Genomic DNA, 14,945 nt, shown 5'->3' with positions numbered 1-14,945 from the left:
ATAAGCAAATATCACCCTTATTTGGAATATTTAATATTACTTAGATTTCAGTTTTTGCAGTGTAAGTCTAAGTCTAAGAAGAAATATGCGTGAGATGGAAGATTGTACACTCCTAACTGATTAGCAATAACTCTGTGTTCTGCACAACTGGCAAGCTTGTACAGAACAACAGGAACCATATCTGAAGTGGTACTGGGGCACGGACAGTCTGTTTCTTCGGAATTAAAACTCCTTCCATCAATCCACAGAACTCATTGAATGAACGTTGAGACATTCGAAAGTTTTCTTTCCATTCTCCGTCCAAAAATCTCTTTCAAAACAACTCTCTCCCACCAGTCTTCGATTCGGACCCGCAATAAAGAGCGATTTGTGAGGAGCTGCAAAGAAGCCTTGTTTTGGTGACCTCCACCCCAGATCCCACCTCACTCCTACCCACTTCTCTAAAGTGGGCTGGCTCAAGGTGGAGGACAGAGTTAAACAACTTGCACTGAGCCTAGTCTATAAAATCCGCTACACCTCCCTGATACCGAAGTACATGTCAAACTACTTCCTTAACGTAAATGACCGCCATAACCACAACACCAGGGGGAGCTCCACTAACCACGTTAAACCAGATTCCGAACTAACAAAGGTCTTAACTCATTCTCTTTCTATGCCACATCTATGTGGAATGCGCTCCCAACAGGTATAAAAGAAAGGGCATCTCTATCCTCCTTCAAAGCCGCAATAAAAGTTCACCTCCAGGCAGCTACAACCCTAAACTAACACCCTCCCCGGATTGCTAATAATCAAATGTAAACAATCAAATGCAGATACTTTTTCTTATGCCTTCTGATCTCTCTCTCTCTCTCTCTCTCTCTCTCTCTCTCTCTCTCTCTCTCTCTCTCTCTCTCTCTCTATGTCCACTACTTGCTGTCCATATCCTACCCCCCCCCCCCCCCCCCCCCCCCGATTGTAAATAATGTAAATAATTCAATGTGATTATCTTGTGTGATGACTGTATTTTGATTATAGTATATATCTGATAGTATATATCTGTATCATGAATCAATTTAAGTGGACCCCGACTTAAACAAGTTGAAAAACTTATTCGGGTGTTACCATTTAGTGGTCAATTGTACGGAATATGTACTTCACTGTGCAACCTACTAATAAAAGTTTCAATCAATCAATCAAAGTCATAGGTCAATGGGAAAAGCAATACATTTATTTGCGCTAAAAGGAATGAAGTGATCTGGAGGGGAGGCACACGGCGTTTGACCAATAGGTTGAATTTACCTAAAGTCACGTCTAGCTCAATAAATATGCGAAGTTTGAAGTGGTGCCAGCGAGCATCTGTTGTCATAGCGTTGTGGGCAGCATTTTACCTCTCTCTCAAATGCCCTATGCTTGTGTTGTTTTAGGCCACAGGTGTCAAACGCAAGGCCCGCAATATAATTTTATCTGGCCCGCAAACACCTTGAAATGGTAAGTGTTAGAGATGTCCGATAATGGATTTTTTGCCGATATCCGATATTCCGATATTGTCCAACTCTTAATTACAGATTCCGATATCAACCGATACCGATATATACAGTTGTGGAATCAACACATTATTATGCCTAATTTTGTAGTGATGCCCCGCTGGATGCATTAAACAATGTAACAAGGTTTTCCAAAATAAATCAACCTAAGTTATGGAAAAAAATGGCAACATGGCACTGCCATATTTGTTATGCACAGGGGCATTTTTTTAACCACTGTGTTACATGGCCTTTCATTTTAACAACACTCAGTAAACGTTTGGGAACTGAGACCAATTTTTGAAGCTTTTCAGGTGGAATCCTTTCCCATTCTTGCTTGATGTACCGCTTAAGTTGTTCAACAGTCCGGGGGTCTCCGTTGTGCTATTTTTGGCTTCATAATGCGCCACACATTTTCAATGGTAGACTGGTCTGGACTACAGGCAGGCCAGTCTAGTACCTGCACTCTTTTACTATGAAGCCACGCTGTTGTAACACAGGGCTTGGCATTGTCTTGCTGAAATAAGCAGGGGCGTCCATTATAACATGATAACAGATGCTGGCTTTTGAACTTTGCGCCTAGAACAATCCGAAGGGTTCTTTTCCTCTTTGTTCTGGAGGACACAACGTCCACAGTTTCCAAAAACAATTTTAAGTGTGGACTCGTCAGACCACAGAACACTTTTCCACTTTGCATCAGTCCATCTTAGACGAGCTCGGGCCCAGCGAAGCCGACGGCGTTTCTGGGTGTTGTTGATAGGGATGATGTTGGAAACCGGTTCTCCCGATTGTTCAATAAGAAAAGAACCAATTCCATGGATTCGAATCCCTTTTTGAGAACCGGTTCCCGTTATCGAAGCCACTATACCGTATTTTCGCGACTATAGGGCGCACCGTATTAAAAGGCGCCGTGTCAGTTACGGGTGCTATTTCTGTATTTAACACATAAATAAGGCGCAGCACATCTATGGCTTTTGGAACTCAATGCACACACAACCTATCTGGATTCGATAAGAGAATTCGATAATGTGCTCGAACTCGATAATTTCTTAACGAACATCATCCCTAGTTGTTGATAAATGGCTTTCGCTTTGCAAAGTAGCGTTTTAAGATGCACTTACAGATGTAGCGACCAACTGTAGTTACTGACAGTGGTTTTCTGAAGTGTTCCTGAGCCCATGTGGTGATATCCTTTACACATCGATGTCGCTTTTTGATGCAGTACCGCCTGAGGGATCGAAGGTCCGTAATATCATCGCTTACGTGCAGTAATTTCTCCAGATTCTCTGAACCTTTTGATGATATTACAGACCGTAGATGGTGAAATCCCTAAATTCCTTGCAAAAGCTGGTTGAGAAATGTTGTTCTTAAACTGTTGGACAATTTGCTCTCGCATTTGTACACAAAGTGGTGACCCTCGCCCCATCCTTGTTTGTGAATGACTGAGTATTTCATGGAAGCTGCTTTTATACCCAATCATGGCACCCACCTGTTCCCAATTAGCCTGTTCACCTGTGGGATGTTAGATGAGCATTCCTCAACTTTATCAGTCTTTTTTTTAACCATGTTGCAGGCATCAAATTCCAAATGAGCTAATATTTGCAAAAAAATAAAGTTTTCCAGTTCGAACGTTAAGTATCTTGTCTTTGCAGTCTATTCAATTGAATATAAGTTGAAAAGGATTTGCAAATCATTGTATTCTGTTTTTATTTACCATTTACACAACGTGCCAACTTCACTGGTTTTGGGGTTTGTAGAACCGAGTTGGTTAGCTGATCACTGTCAACAATTCCCTGTTTGAACCCTTTTTCTTTATTGCCTTTTTGAATACAGAGCCAACTTGTGGTAACTAATATGATATACTGTGTTTGGGTTGAGTGTTGGAATACAGCCTCCATGTAGACGTGAGAGGAGGCTGTTAATTGGTTGGGCAAAATGAAGCCAATCTGTGTTTAGAGACTTATCAGCACATGAGATGACTCACTCCCTCTCTGTGATTCTTGTAGTTTTTAATCCGTTCTTTATACATCACAGCTAAGTCTGCAGTGCAGGAAATGAGGGTTGTAAAGCCATAAAATGGACTCCCAACAACAAAAGCTCTCATTATTTTGATCAAAGTCACCTTTCATGGGAGTAGTCACACCCTATGCCAGATAGACTTCTCCTTTCAACCTGTCTGTTGTGCACACACGCTATCACTTCCTTATCCACACATGCAGTCGGAAGCTGTTACTGACTAGAGTTTCTACTTCTTGAATCAACAAATAAGCAGGTTACTTGTCCTAATGCTCAGTTTTGAATGTCCATATGTCCATGAGTCAGCCCCCTTGTGGTGCGACCAGGGTGGCCTTGGTGTGAAAAGTGGATCACTCCATGGCTGTCATATCCAAAAATACACACTGACTGGACATGCACACTATGTGCGTGTGTACCACCTGCTGTCCGCGTACGTGTTGTTATTAATGGGTGTAATAGACACACACTACGGTCACAACCAAAACAGCACTATATGCATATTTTCATTATTGCTGCTCACCGGTCGCTCCAAACAGGATAAACAGTAGAAACTAGATAAAGAACTGATTAGCTGTTTATTAGGGGTGTAACAGTACGTGTATTTGTATTGAACCGTTTCGGTACGGGGGTTTCGGTTCGGTTCGGAGGTGTACCGAACGAGTTTCCACACGAACATATTAAGTAGCCGCCTAAGCTAAAGTCTTAACAAGCTGCTCCGCTTCGTTCTGCCTGTCTCTGTCAGTACTCTACACAGCATTGTCCCACCCACACAACCATCTGATTGGTTACACACGGAGCGGTAACAGCCAATCAGCAGTGCGTATTCAGAGCGGTAACAGCCAATCAGCAGTGACATAAACGTAAACGGCAGCTCAGCTCGCTCGCAGTCCTGTCTTGAGGTGAAGGCTAATTAGCTTTTAGCGTAACGTTAGCGCATTTTGCGGTGTGTGTGTGTGTGTGTTACGGACAGCAAAGCTCTGTCTGTCTGTTATTTCACTTGACCTTTTTCCTGTGTTAATTGAGATGTGTTGAAGCAGCAAAAAAGGACATTATGTTAAATGAAGAGTTTCTGTCTCTGATAGTTGATATAATAATGTAACTGCATCATTAAGCCTACATGAACTCCATGGTGTTCAGGGATGAATAGTCTCTCCTATTGCTATTGTACCATTTTTCCAGCTATAGTTACATTAATCATTAGTAATGCAGCAGCCTAGTTTTGAATGGCAGGGTCCCTGCTATCACATGTTGATAAAAATATAACATTTACATAATAAATCAACTACAGGCTTCCCAAATGCTGTAATAAATTAAGCATGATGAGTTGACTTGAAACTGTTTAATGTTGCACTTTTTATATGTAGAAGAAAAGTTTTGTCATTTTATTTTTAATCTGAGCAACAACTTGAGGCAGTTTAATTTTGATTAACGTGGGCAGAATTATTATAGTGTTCCCAATGTTAAAAGGATAAAGCCATTGTTTACAAATTTGGTAAATAAATAACCAAAAAATGTATATGTGACCTGTGCTGGCAAAATGAGTCACAATGAGGAAATTTTAAAAACGTGAGCTATTGTTATTTACAAATTCTCCATCTAAAGACCTTCAAAATGATATATGGTTTGTTGGAATCGGACAGAAAATGACCGAGTTACATCCGATTGAAGTTGACCAAGTTTGAGGGTCCGTTTTGAGAAAAACCAGTTTACTGACTAAAGTTTACTGTTCCAGAACAGAATGTTCCAAAACAAAACTCCATAGCAACCATGCCTTAAAAGTCCTTGTAGCAACACCAAAATTGGTACAATTAAAGTCAAATCCCATGTCTAAAGGAAAAATATATATTCAACTCTATTGAAAACGGTTATGTACAAAAATGTCAACACTGTTATGTCACAGTTTTTTTGTTCACTGGTCAGTTTGTCAGCTGGTCAGCTGTCCGTAATATTCCTGACCAGCAGCACTAAGAAGATTCGCCGACTGCAGTGAATTTAGCGCATTTGCAACCCCCTGTGTACCCTCTTCACCAGGGGTGGGCAATTAATTTTTACCGGGGGCCGCATGAGCAACCCGAGCACTGCTGGAGGGCCACATCGACAATATTTCAATTAAATTTTGCTCAATTTTTTTTTTTATATATACCGTAAGATAAATAATAGTAATAATAATAATTAATAATAATAGTAATACTTCAACATAGTGTGTGTAACAGCATTCCATGACTAATATAAATAAATTAACATTAATAATAAATGACAGTAAAATAAGCACACGTATGACTGAGGAGTCATAGTGTAACTTTGTGTGGTGTTTGAGTTGTCCGACTTTTTGTGTGGCCATAAACGCACCAGTGGTTTAGTGCTATGCGTGTTGGTGACAGATGACAAGTTGGTTTTGGCCTGGTTTGTACGGCATAAAATTACTAGTTTTTCGAGATAGAAGTGTTTTACTCATGTTTTTGGTGTGGTTATGTCCGAATATAAACAGTTTTGCTCAATAAAGTGATCGATATAATTCCTGTCCTCGAAGCATCTCGATAGACGTTACAATAATTGAACGGTGTTCAATTGAACGGTGTTGACGAACACCGTTAGGACCGCTTGTTGTCACTGTCACTCAGAGTTGCATTGCAAAATTACATAGAATAAATATGTTTATTTTGTTTAGAATTCAGATGGGATTTGATTTGGTGCGCGGCATATATTTGCTGCGCGCAGCAGACGCTTGAGCAGTGCGCAATTGCGCAGGCACGCACCTTCGAGGGGACGTTGCTTGGCAGTCCATGTCTTGTTGGAAACACGCTATTCTTCATCAACTTTTCTCTTTTTAGCGTCTCGGGTGTAAACCGTGCATCACTTGTCGCTGCATGTGCACCTTCACTCGCAGGTTACACACGGACACACGCCCATAAATAATACTTTTCAAAATAAAAGCAGCACAGTTGTATTGCGCGCACGACATAGATGTTTTTTCAACTTTATTTTGTAATTAATGATTGCAGCTGTTCACATTCACTCACAATCACGCACACGCATACGTCCACACGGAAGTAATACAAATAACGATTTTCAAAACAAAAGCAGCACCGTTGTATTGCACACTCGACATAGATACTTTTTTAAATTTATTTTGTAATTTATAATTGGCCTCACGCGGGCCGGACAGGGATGCACAAAGGGCCGGATGCGGCCCGCGGGCCGCAGAATGCCCAGGTCTGCTCTACACCTTCTAAATCCATTACGGAATGTAAAACAGTCTAACTTATCCACAAAAATAATAATTAAATGTTCGAAAATCACCTTTTTTCACCAAATATTCCGCTCGAATTACTGTGTTGTTTTTCATCAGGGCGCTGCCATGATACCACCATGCACCGCGCGGGGTGATTCAACCAATGAGGGTATGCCTCACAGCGACCGCTTAGCAACAAGCCGGATTTGTTTACGTCGGGACAGGTTTAAAAACTCAAATTCTATTGGTTCAGAATGGCGTCATCGGGAATTCCACGCTCATTTTTAGAAAGTAGGTAAACTTGGCGTCACAATGATACCAAATATGGCTAGGGGGATTCCCCCTTATTGCCGCGAGTGAGCGTTGAAAACACTTGATTTTCTCAAGGAATTTTAACACAAAGGACTCATTTCTGAAGACATACCTCGTACAAAACCTTCAAATAAAGGTGATTTAAGATGTTTTCTTGCTATTTCGATGATTGGGATCGCTAGATTGTGGCTTTATGGACTCATTTTTGTGAAAATCTCAATTTCAACCAAGATACATTTTTTTCACTTATTTGCCTGTAGCTCAAAATTAGCCTGTGCGTATTCCGACTCATTTTGCCAGCACGGGTCACATATTTTGTTGTTTTCTTACTGTACCGAAAATGAACCGAACCGTGACCTCTAAACCGAGGTACGTACCGAACCGAAATTTTTGTGTACCGTTACACCCCTACTGTTTATGCAGTATATGTCCTGCAGTCATTTCTTTTCCCCTTTATATGTCTTCCAGATCCTCTATGACAGCCCCAAAGCGAAGCGAGAAGTGGAGCTTCACTGGCGGGTCTCTGGCGGGCCGCACATTGTTCCAATTCTCAGCCTGTATGAAAACATGCATCAGGGGAAAAAGTGCCTGCTCATAATCATGGAATGGTACTGTACACTTTACCATCATCGAACCAGCTTAGGAATTTGACAACTTCCAGCAAATATAAAACAGATATCTTGGTTTTTTTTAAGATGCATGTATTTTTGTGTTATGTTTCAATCTATTGTAGGACACTTTCATCTGTAGTCACTGATGCTCTAGTGCAGAGGTCTTTAACAGGGGGTCCGTGACCCCTTAGAGGCTCCGCAGACATAATACAAAGCAATTTGAAAACTTTTGGTTGATTAGATTTTATTTTCAAAATACCGTATACTCCAGCTCCCTGTAACCCGGATCATTATGGCCTGCGCAGTGGATTAGTGTTTAGAGAGTCCGCCCTGAGATCGGTAGGTCGTGAGTTCAAACCCCCGCCCGAGTCATACCAAAGACTATAACAATGGGAGCCATTACCTCCCTGCTTGGCACTCAGCATCAAGGGTTGGAATTGGGGGTTAAATCACCAAAAATTATTCCCCGGGTTATTATTCCCAGCTCCCAGGGGGTGAGGGTGATGGGTGAAATGCAGAGGATAATCTCACCACACCTAGTGTGACAATCATTGGTACTTTAACTTTAAAATGGATGATCTATGAACCAAATACCAAGAGGTTTAATTAAGTAACATTGCTTCTTAGCGTTACGTGTGGGGGGTCACAGCTCGCTGCAAGGTTCGTTCCCCCGGGATGCAGACGGACCACTCCGGACGGGAAGTGCAGGTAGGAACATGATTTATTGTCGAAATCAAACAAGTACCGAAAACGGAAAACAAGCCAGAGGAAAAACGTGCCGATCGCACTCGAAGCTAAGGCTAACACTTAGCACAGGCTAGAAGACAAGGAATACTCACGTAATAGTAGCATGAAGCAAACAAAGAAGCCAGGCGGACTGACCGGCAAAGGCAGGCTTAAATAATGCCTCTGATTAGTGCTCGGGAAATAGGTGAGCGTCCCGAACACCAATCAGAGACAGGTGAAAATAATAAATAACTAAACAAACTCAAGGGTGCACAACAACAGGAACTGAGGGAGTCCAAAACTAACAGAAAATAACAAAAACATGATCCGGGCCATGGATCATGACACTTAGCATCTATTGTGGTGGTTATGTTTTTATTGGAGAACCTTTCTCTGTGCGCAATTTCCTGTCTCCAGCTCTTCATTTATCAAACCGGATTTGTTATTGTTGTTTTTAATCATCAATTAGTGTGCTTCCAATATTCTTTGCTTATTGTCTGCACTGTTGACAGAACAAATACTTTGTGTTTTTATAATTTTGTTTCTGTCAACTCTGAGTGTCTTGTATTGAAATGTCATTCCCTTTTTGCCTTGATAGCCGAGGGGATTATAATCAGAGGAAGGTTACATTTGACATTTTTCTACTGGTCCATATTTTCCATAGGTCTTGAAAAATATCAATATCAACCGATATTTAAAAACTTATATTCTGATAACTAATGGTGGGTTTTGATTGATTGATTGAAACTTTTATTAGTAGATTGCACAGTTCAGTACATATTCCGTACAATTCACCACTAAATGGTAGCACCCGAATAAGTTTTTCAACTTGTTTAAGTCGGGGTCCACGTTCATCAATTCAGGGTAACATGGTGCCGGTCATCGATGTCCAAAGTGCACAATAAAAGCAAGAAAGCTAAAAACTACAAAAAAACCTGACCGGTGGGGGCAAATGCTGACTCAGCGTGAGGGGGCGTGGTGAGGAGGGGTTCATTTGCATCGAACAACTCCACCTTTCAAAACCGCTCGTTTTGAAAGAGAGCAAAAATAAAGCTTACAAATAGGTCTGTAAAACAAAATCTGCCGTATTTTCCGGACTATAAGGCGCATTTAAAATCCTTTTTTTTCTCAAAACTCGACAGTCTAATGTACGGAATAATTCTGGTTTTGCTTACCGACTTCGAAGCAATTTTATTTGGTACATGGTGTAATGATAAGCGTGACCAGTAGATGGCAGTCAAACATAAGAGATACGTGTAGACTGCACTTATGAAACGGCGCATCCTGAAGCGACTGTCAGAAAGCGGCTTGAAGATGATCTGTAAAACATCATCTATGCAACATTTTGACCAAAGAACCACCATTACATGTTATGTAAACCAGTGTTTTTCAACCACTGTGCCGCGGCACACTAGTGTGCCGTGAGATATTGTCTGGTGTGCTGTGGGAAATTATGCAACTTCACCTAATTGGTCCCAAAAATATTTTTTTCAAATCAATAATTATAACCTGCAAATAATGTGCCGTTGCTTAGTGTCTGTGCTGTGTAGAGCTCGGCAGGGTAACCACGTAATACTCCATGTCAGTAGGTGGCAGCAGGTAGTTAATTGCTTTGTAAAAGTCAGAATGTGTCGGGTGAGACGAGGATGGTTTGTTGTGATCACAATATGCAGGTAATAACGTATATAATGCTTAAACCAAAAATGAACATAAGGAAAAGGCAATGAAGCATAGGAATGGCTATGCAAAACACAAGTAAAACTGAATTGGCTACCAAGTAAACAGAAACAGAATGCTGGACGACAGCAAAAACTTACGGCGTCCACAAAGTACATCCGTACATGACATGACAATCAACAATGTCCACACAAAGAAGGATAGCAACAACTTAAATAGCCTTGCTTGCTAACACAAAGCAGGTGTGGGGAATAGCGCTCAAAGGAAGACATGAAACTGCTACAGGAAAACACCAACAAAACAGGAAGGGCCACCAAAATAACAGCGCAAGACAAGAACTAAAGCACTACACAGGAAAACACCAACAAACTCAAAATAAGGCACGACGACCTGGTGGAGTTTCATTTTTTAACATTTTTGCTGGTGGTGTGCCTCCGGAATTTTTAATGAAAAAAACGTGCCTTGCCTTAAAAAAAGGTTGAAAAAGACTGATGTAGACCACAAGGAAGTGTTTTACATTTAGAAAAAAATCATAATAATATGACTTCTTTATTGCGGCCTATAATCCGTTGCGCCTTATATATGAAAAAAGATCAAAAATAGACCATTCATCGACATTGCGCTTTATAATCCGGTGCACCCTATGGTACGGAAGATACGGTATGTACATTTTTCACCAACGAACCACCAATACACGTTGTGTAGTCCAAAATGAAGTGTTTTAAAAATACTGTAGAAGAAAATTACAATATGAACCTAGGGCTGGGCGATATGGCCTTTTATTAATATCTCGATATTTTTAGGCCATGTCACGATACACGATATATATCTCCATATTGTGCCTTAGCTTTGAATGAACACTTGATGCATATAATCACAGCAGGATGATGATTCTATGTGTCTACATTAAAACATTCTTCTTCATACTGCATTAATATATGCTACTTTTAAACTTTCATGCAGAGAGGGAAATCACAACTAAGTCCATTTACCAAAAAGTGTATTTATTAAACAGTTATTAAGCAGTGGCACAAACATTCATGTCATTTCAAAACAGAAAGTGCAAGATTGTCAGAGACATTTTAAAACAAGCTATTAGTGCACTTTTGTGCATGATGTCACTAAGATGACATATCAAAACAACACTAAATTAAAGTGCACTTTTTGTACAGAACGCCACTACAATAGTTTAAAACAAATAAAGTGCACTTTTGTGCATGATGTCACACAAGATATTTCAATAAGTGTCAAATAAAAATGAGCTGCATAATAGGAAATCAAATAGTGTATGTCCTTCGCTATGTGGTAGGTTCCTACGGACGTTATCTCCTTCTGTTGTTGACTATTTGTTTCATACGGTGTTGATGTGGAAATAGTTGCTTGGGCATTTTGTTGGTGTGGCACCGAACGGAGATGTTGACATGCGGAGTTTCAAGCACTCTTCATTCTCTAGCGGGTGACTTTTCAAATGACGCTACAAATTAGCAGTGCTGCTACTTTTTGTAGCAACGCTTTTGCCGTATACATGACATATTACGGTTGTCTGTTCGACATCTTCCTGCTTGAAGTCAAACCCCCGCCGGACGATGGACCCCCTGCTGTTTTTCTTGGAAATTAATTCTTCTTCATTTGTTGCCAGATTCGCACCTTCTTTCTCTCGTACTACCACTCGCACCACAGCTAACGTTACCCATGCTGCTAACTTTCTGCTCTGTGAGGGCATATGGCGTTGCACGCGCGACAGTATGTGACGTATGTAAGAAGGTGCGCTTGTTTTATGTCTCTGTGAGAAGCAGAGACAAGAAAGAGTGAGAAAAGCCTGTAGTGTAATGCCCGCAGCTAAAATCAACTGCGTGAGAACGTGTACTCGAATATCACGATATAGTAATTTTCTGTATCGCACAGAGACAAACCCGCGATTTATCGAGTATATTCGATATATCGCCCAGCCCTATATGAACCCTTAAAACTAAAGCTAAGCAGAATGCCCTCTCCTGCCTAAGTTGTCTAAAGCAACTTAGAACACAGGAAGGTCAGTTTGAAGTCATTAGGAGTTGCCACCAGTTGGTGTGTGTGTGTGTGTGTGTGTGTGTGTGTGTGTGTGTGTGTGTGTGTGTGTGTGTGTGTGTGTGTGTGTGTGTGTGTGTGTGTGTGTGTGTGTGTGTGTGTGTGTGTGTGTGTGTGTGTGTGTGTGTGTGTGTGTGCCAGAACATGCAAGTTTAAAAAAAGTCAAGTCAAGTGACTCCAAACTGACGCAACAAAATGAGCATGTCTGCACGGATGTGGACTACACATCATCATAACATAACCGTGTGCTTACAGCGTATTACTCGCAAATGGTCCTCCTGACCTTAGCAACTGTGACACGGAATGTCTGATCTCTCGACGTCATATTTATTGACGTAACAGAGTGGCATAGCAACGGTGTGTGTTGCACTGTTTGTAGTGACCCTGTGTGTTAGTGCGTTATGAGCTGCTTCCTGTCACATTGGAGGTTAGCCGAGGACATTTTAGTTGCGTTTAGCAAAGAAGCACTTTCACTCTTCTCTCGGATATGTCTCTTCCGCTGTGAGGCCACAAATAGTACACTTCCCCTTTCTTTTAGGGCAGGGGTCGGCAAGCAAAATTGTTGAAAGAGCCATATTGGACCAAAAATACAAAAAACTAATCCGTCTGGAGCCGCAAAAAAATGAAAAGCCGTATATAAGTCTTATAATGAAGGCAACACATGACGTAAGTGTCTATATTAGCTATATTAGCCTACTATCAAAATGAGTATGTGTCGCAGGCTGAAGCGAATCGTCGTTGACAGAAATGTCGGAATATATTATTTATTCTACACATTTTTACAACATTAGAAACTATTAGTAAATCAGAGGCTACTCAGAATGGAGATAACTCCCGGAAATGACTGGCTTTTATAGTTTTTTTATAGTCTTTGGTATGACTCGGCCGGGGTTTGAACTCACAACCTACCGATCTCAGGGCGGACATTCTAACCACAAGGCCACTGATCCTTCGTCCTGCGTGTGTGTCGACACATTTGGACTGTAATATAAAAAAATAAAATAAAAAATATTAAAAAAAATATATATTTTATTTATTTATTTAACATTTGGTTTACATTTGACATGTGTTTAATTGTATTTCTGGACTGAATATGTCAAAAATCCAATAAACAAATGTTTAGAAAATAAAATAAAAACTATTAAACATATCGTCTATTCAGCAGTATCATTTTATAATTTTATCGCTACTGGATGACTTACGTGGCTTATTAAAACAACTTAAATTGATGCGTTTTGATGTCTGCTGGCTTTTTTAATGCCTTTTTCATTTAGGAAATATATCCTATATAATATATCCCCTATATAAAAAAAGAACATCTTTCAATATGCATTTCTTTACATTTGGATCCAGTGTTTCCCATAAACTGCCAAGATACCCGTGGCGGTGGGGGCGTGGCTATGGGCGTGGTCACCATGACATCATCGAGTGATTTGCATAATTTACTACAATGATATGATTTTCTCTAAAAAGGCTCAAAAAATGTATACTTACTAATTAATAATAACAGTTTTGTTTTAAACGTCCATCCGTCCATCCATCCATTTTACAATATAATTACAACACTTAATGTACATATTTATATACAGATTTGAACAATAAGTTATTCACTGAAATATATTTATTAATTGTGGTTCTTACAAAAAATATATCTTATAAAATATAAAAGCTAAAATGTCTCTTAAAGCTCTGCCCCTTTAATTAGTGCATACTAAATAATTTAACTTTAGCCTACTACTACAACCATATTATTTACCAGCAACATAAAGTGAAACAGAGGCAGAGGTGTCCTGCCACAGTCAGTAACAAATAAACAGAAAACAGTAGTGGTCAAATACAAATAAGGCAACAAGAGAAGTATCCTACACTTCTCTTTTGTAAAGTAAATCTGAACAGCCTATATGGGCATCTACATCAACTATATGATTTTCCTGAGAAGCTGGACAGGACACAAAAAAAAAAAAAAAGTTTTATTTTTTTTTCAAATTTTTTTTTTATTGGCGGACGTAATTCTTTCGTGGCGGGCCGCCACAAATAAATGAATGTGTGGGAAACATCATTCAATTGTGTTGTTTTTGTATATTGTTTGTTATATTGTATAGGATTGCTTATTGTTTTTATTTATGGACTCAATTCTTATTTTTGATCTTTATTACTTATGTGATTTATTTTTATTCCATATTTGTTTCCACTACCGCACCTTAAATTGGAGTCCTTAATTTCGTTATATGCAAATATAATGACAATAAAATCCATTCTATTCTATTCTTCTGATGGTTCGCCGCCTCCCTGCAGAGCGTGACTGTGCTAAAAATAGTTTCTGGTCTCTTGATTCCGATTCGTTATTGCAGATAAGGTGGTACAGATTATAAATGTGTGATGTTAGTTCAACAACGTCGCACATATCTTGGAGAACATAACATGAATGCGGAGGGAAATGGGTGTTTCCATGGATACATAATACCACGAGTACACGCAAAAACCTCATTGAGATGGAGCGGTCTGCACCACTTGTCAATCGTAGAACACACGCAAAACGGCCAATAATAGTATTCGCAATTTCATAGTTTGCACAAGCTGTTTAGCTCGTGGTTTTGGGATCTTAGATCAGGCCTTTTTTTATTTGTATTATTAGTTTATTCGAACAGGGACATTGATCAACATTGTTGTAAATGTGCAAGTTTTAGCTACAAAGCTAGTTTCCAACCAAGGTGTAGATCGCCAGGAGAAAACAATATACAATTAAAACAATCATTAAGAGTCTACTTAAAATAGTAAAACAATTGATTAATATTTCACACT

The 14,945-nt window shown here is 39.8% G+C and overlaps 1 protein-coding gene across 2 annotated transcripts in view; it reads left to right on the top strand.

Annotated features, from left to right (window-relative positions):
* mapkapk3 (MAPK activated protein kinase 3) overlaps positions 1 to 14,945 on the top strand; it is a 75,459-nt gene that overhangs the window by 28,229 nt on the left and 32,285 nt on the right. For both annotated transcript variants that reach the window (XM_062044848.1, XM_062044840.1), the window contains exon 3: positions 7,531 to 7,670. In XM_062044848.1, coding sequence (XP_061900832.1) covers positions 7,531 to 7,670 — 140 coding nt within the window. The remainder of the gene's footprint in view (positions 1 to 7,530; positions 7,671 to 14,945) is intronic.

Source organism: Entelurus aequoreus, linkage group LG01 (genome assembly GCF_033978785.1).
Source record: "Entelurus aequoreus isolate RoL-2023_Sb linkage group LG01, RoL_Eaeq_v1.1, whole genome shotgun sequence".
Classification (NCBI taxonomy): domain Eukaryota; kingdom Metazoa; phylum Chordata; class Actinopteri; order Syngnathiformes; family Syngnathidae; genus Entelurus; species Entelurus aequoreus.
Note: the sequence above shows the minus strand (reverse complement) of the source record. Positions and strands in the feature narration are given on the sequence as shown.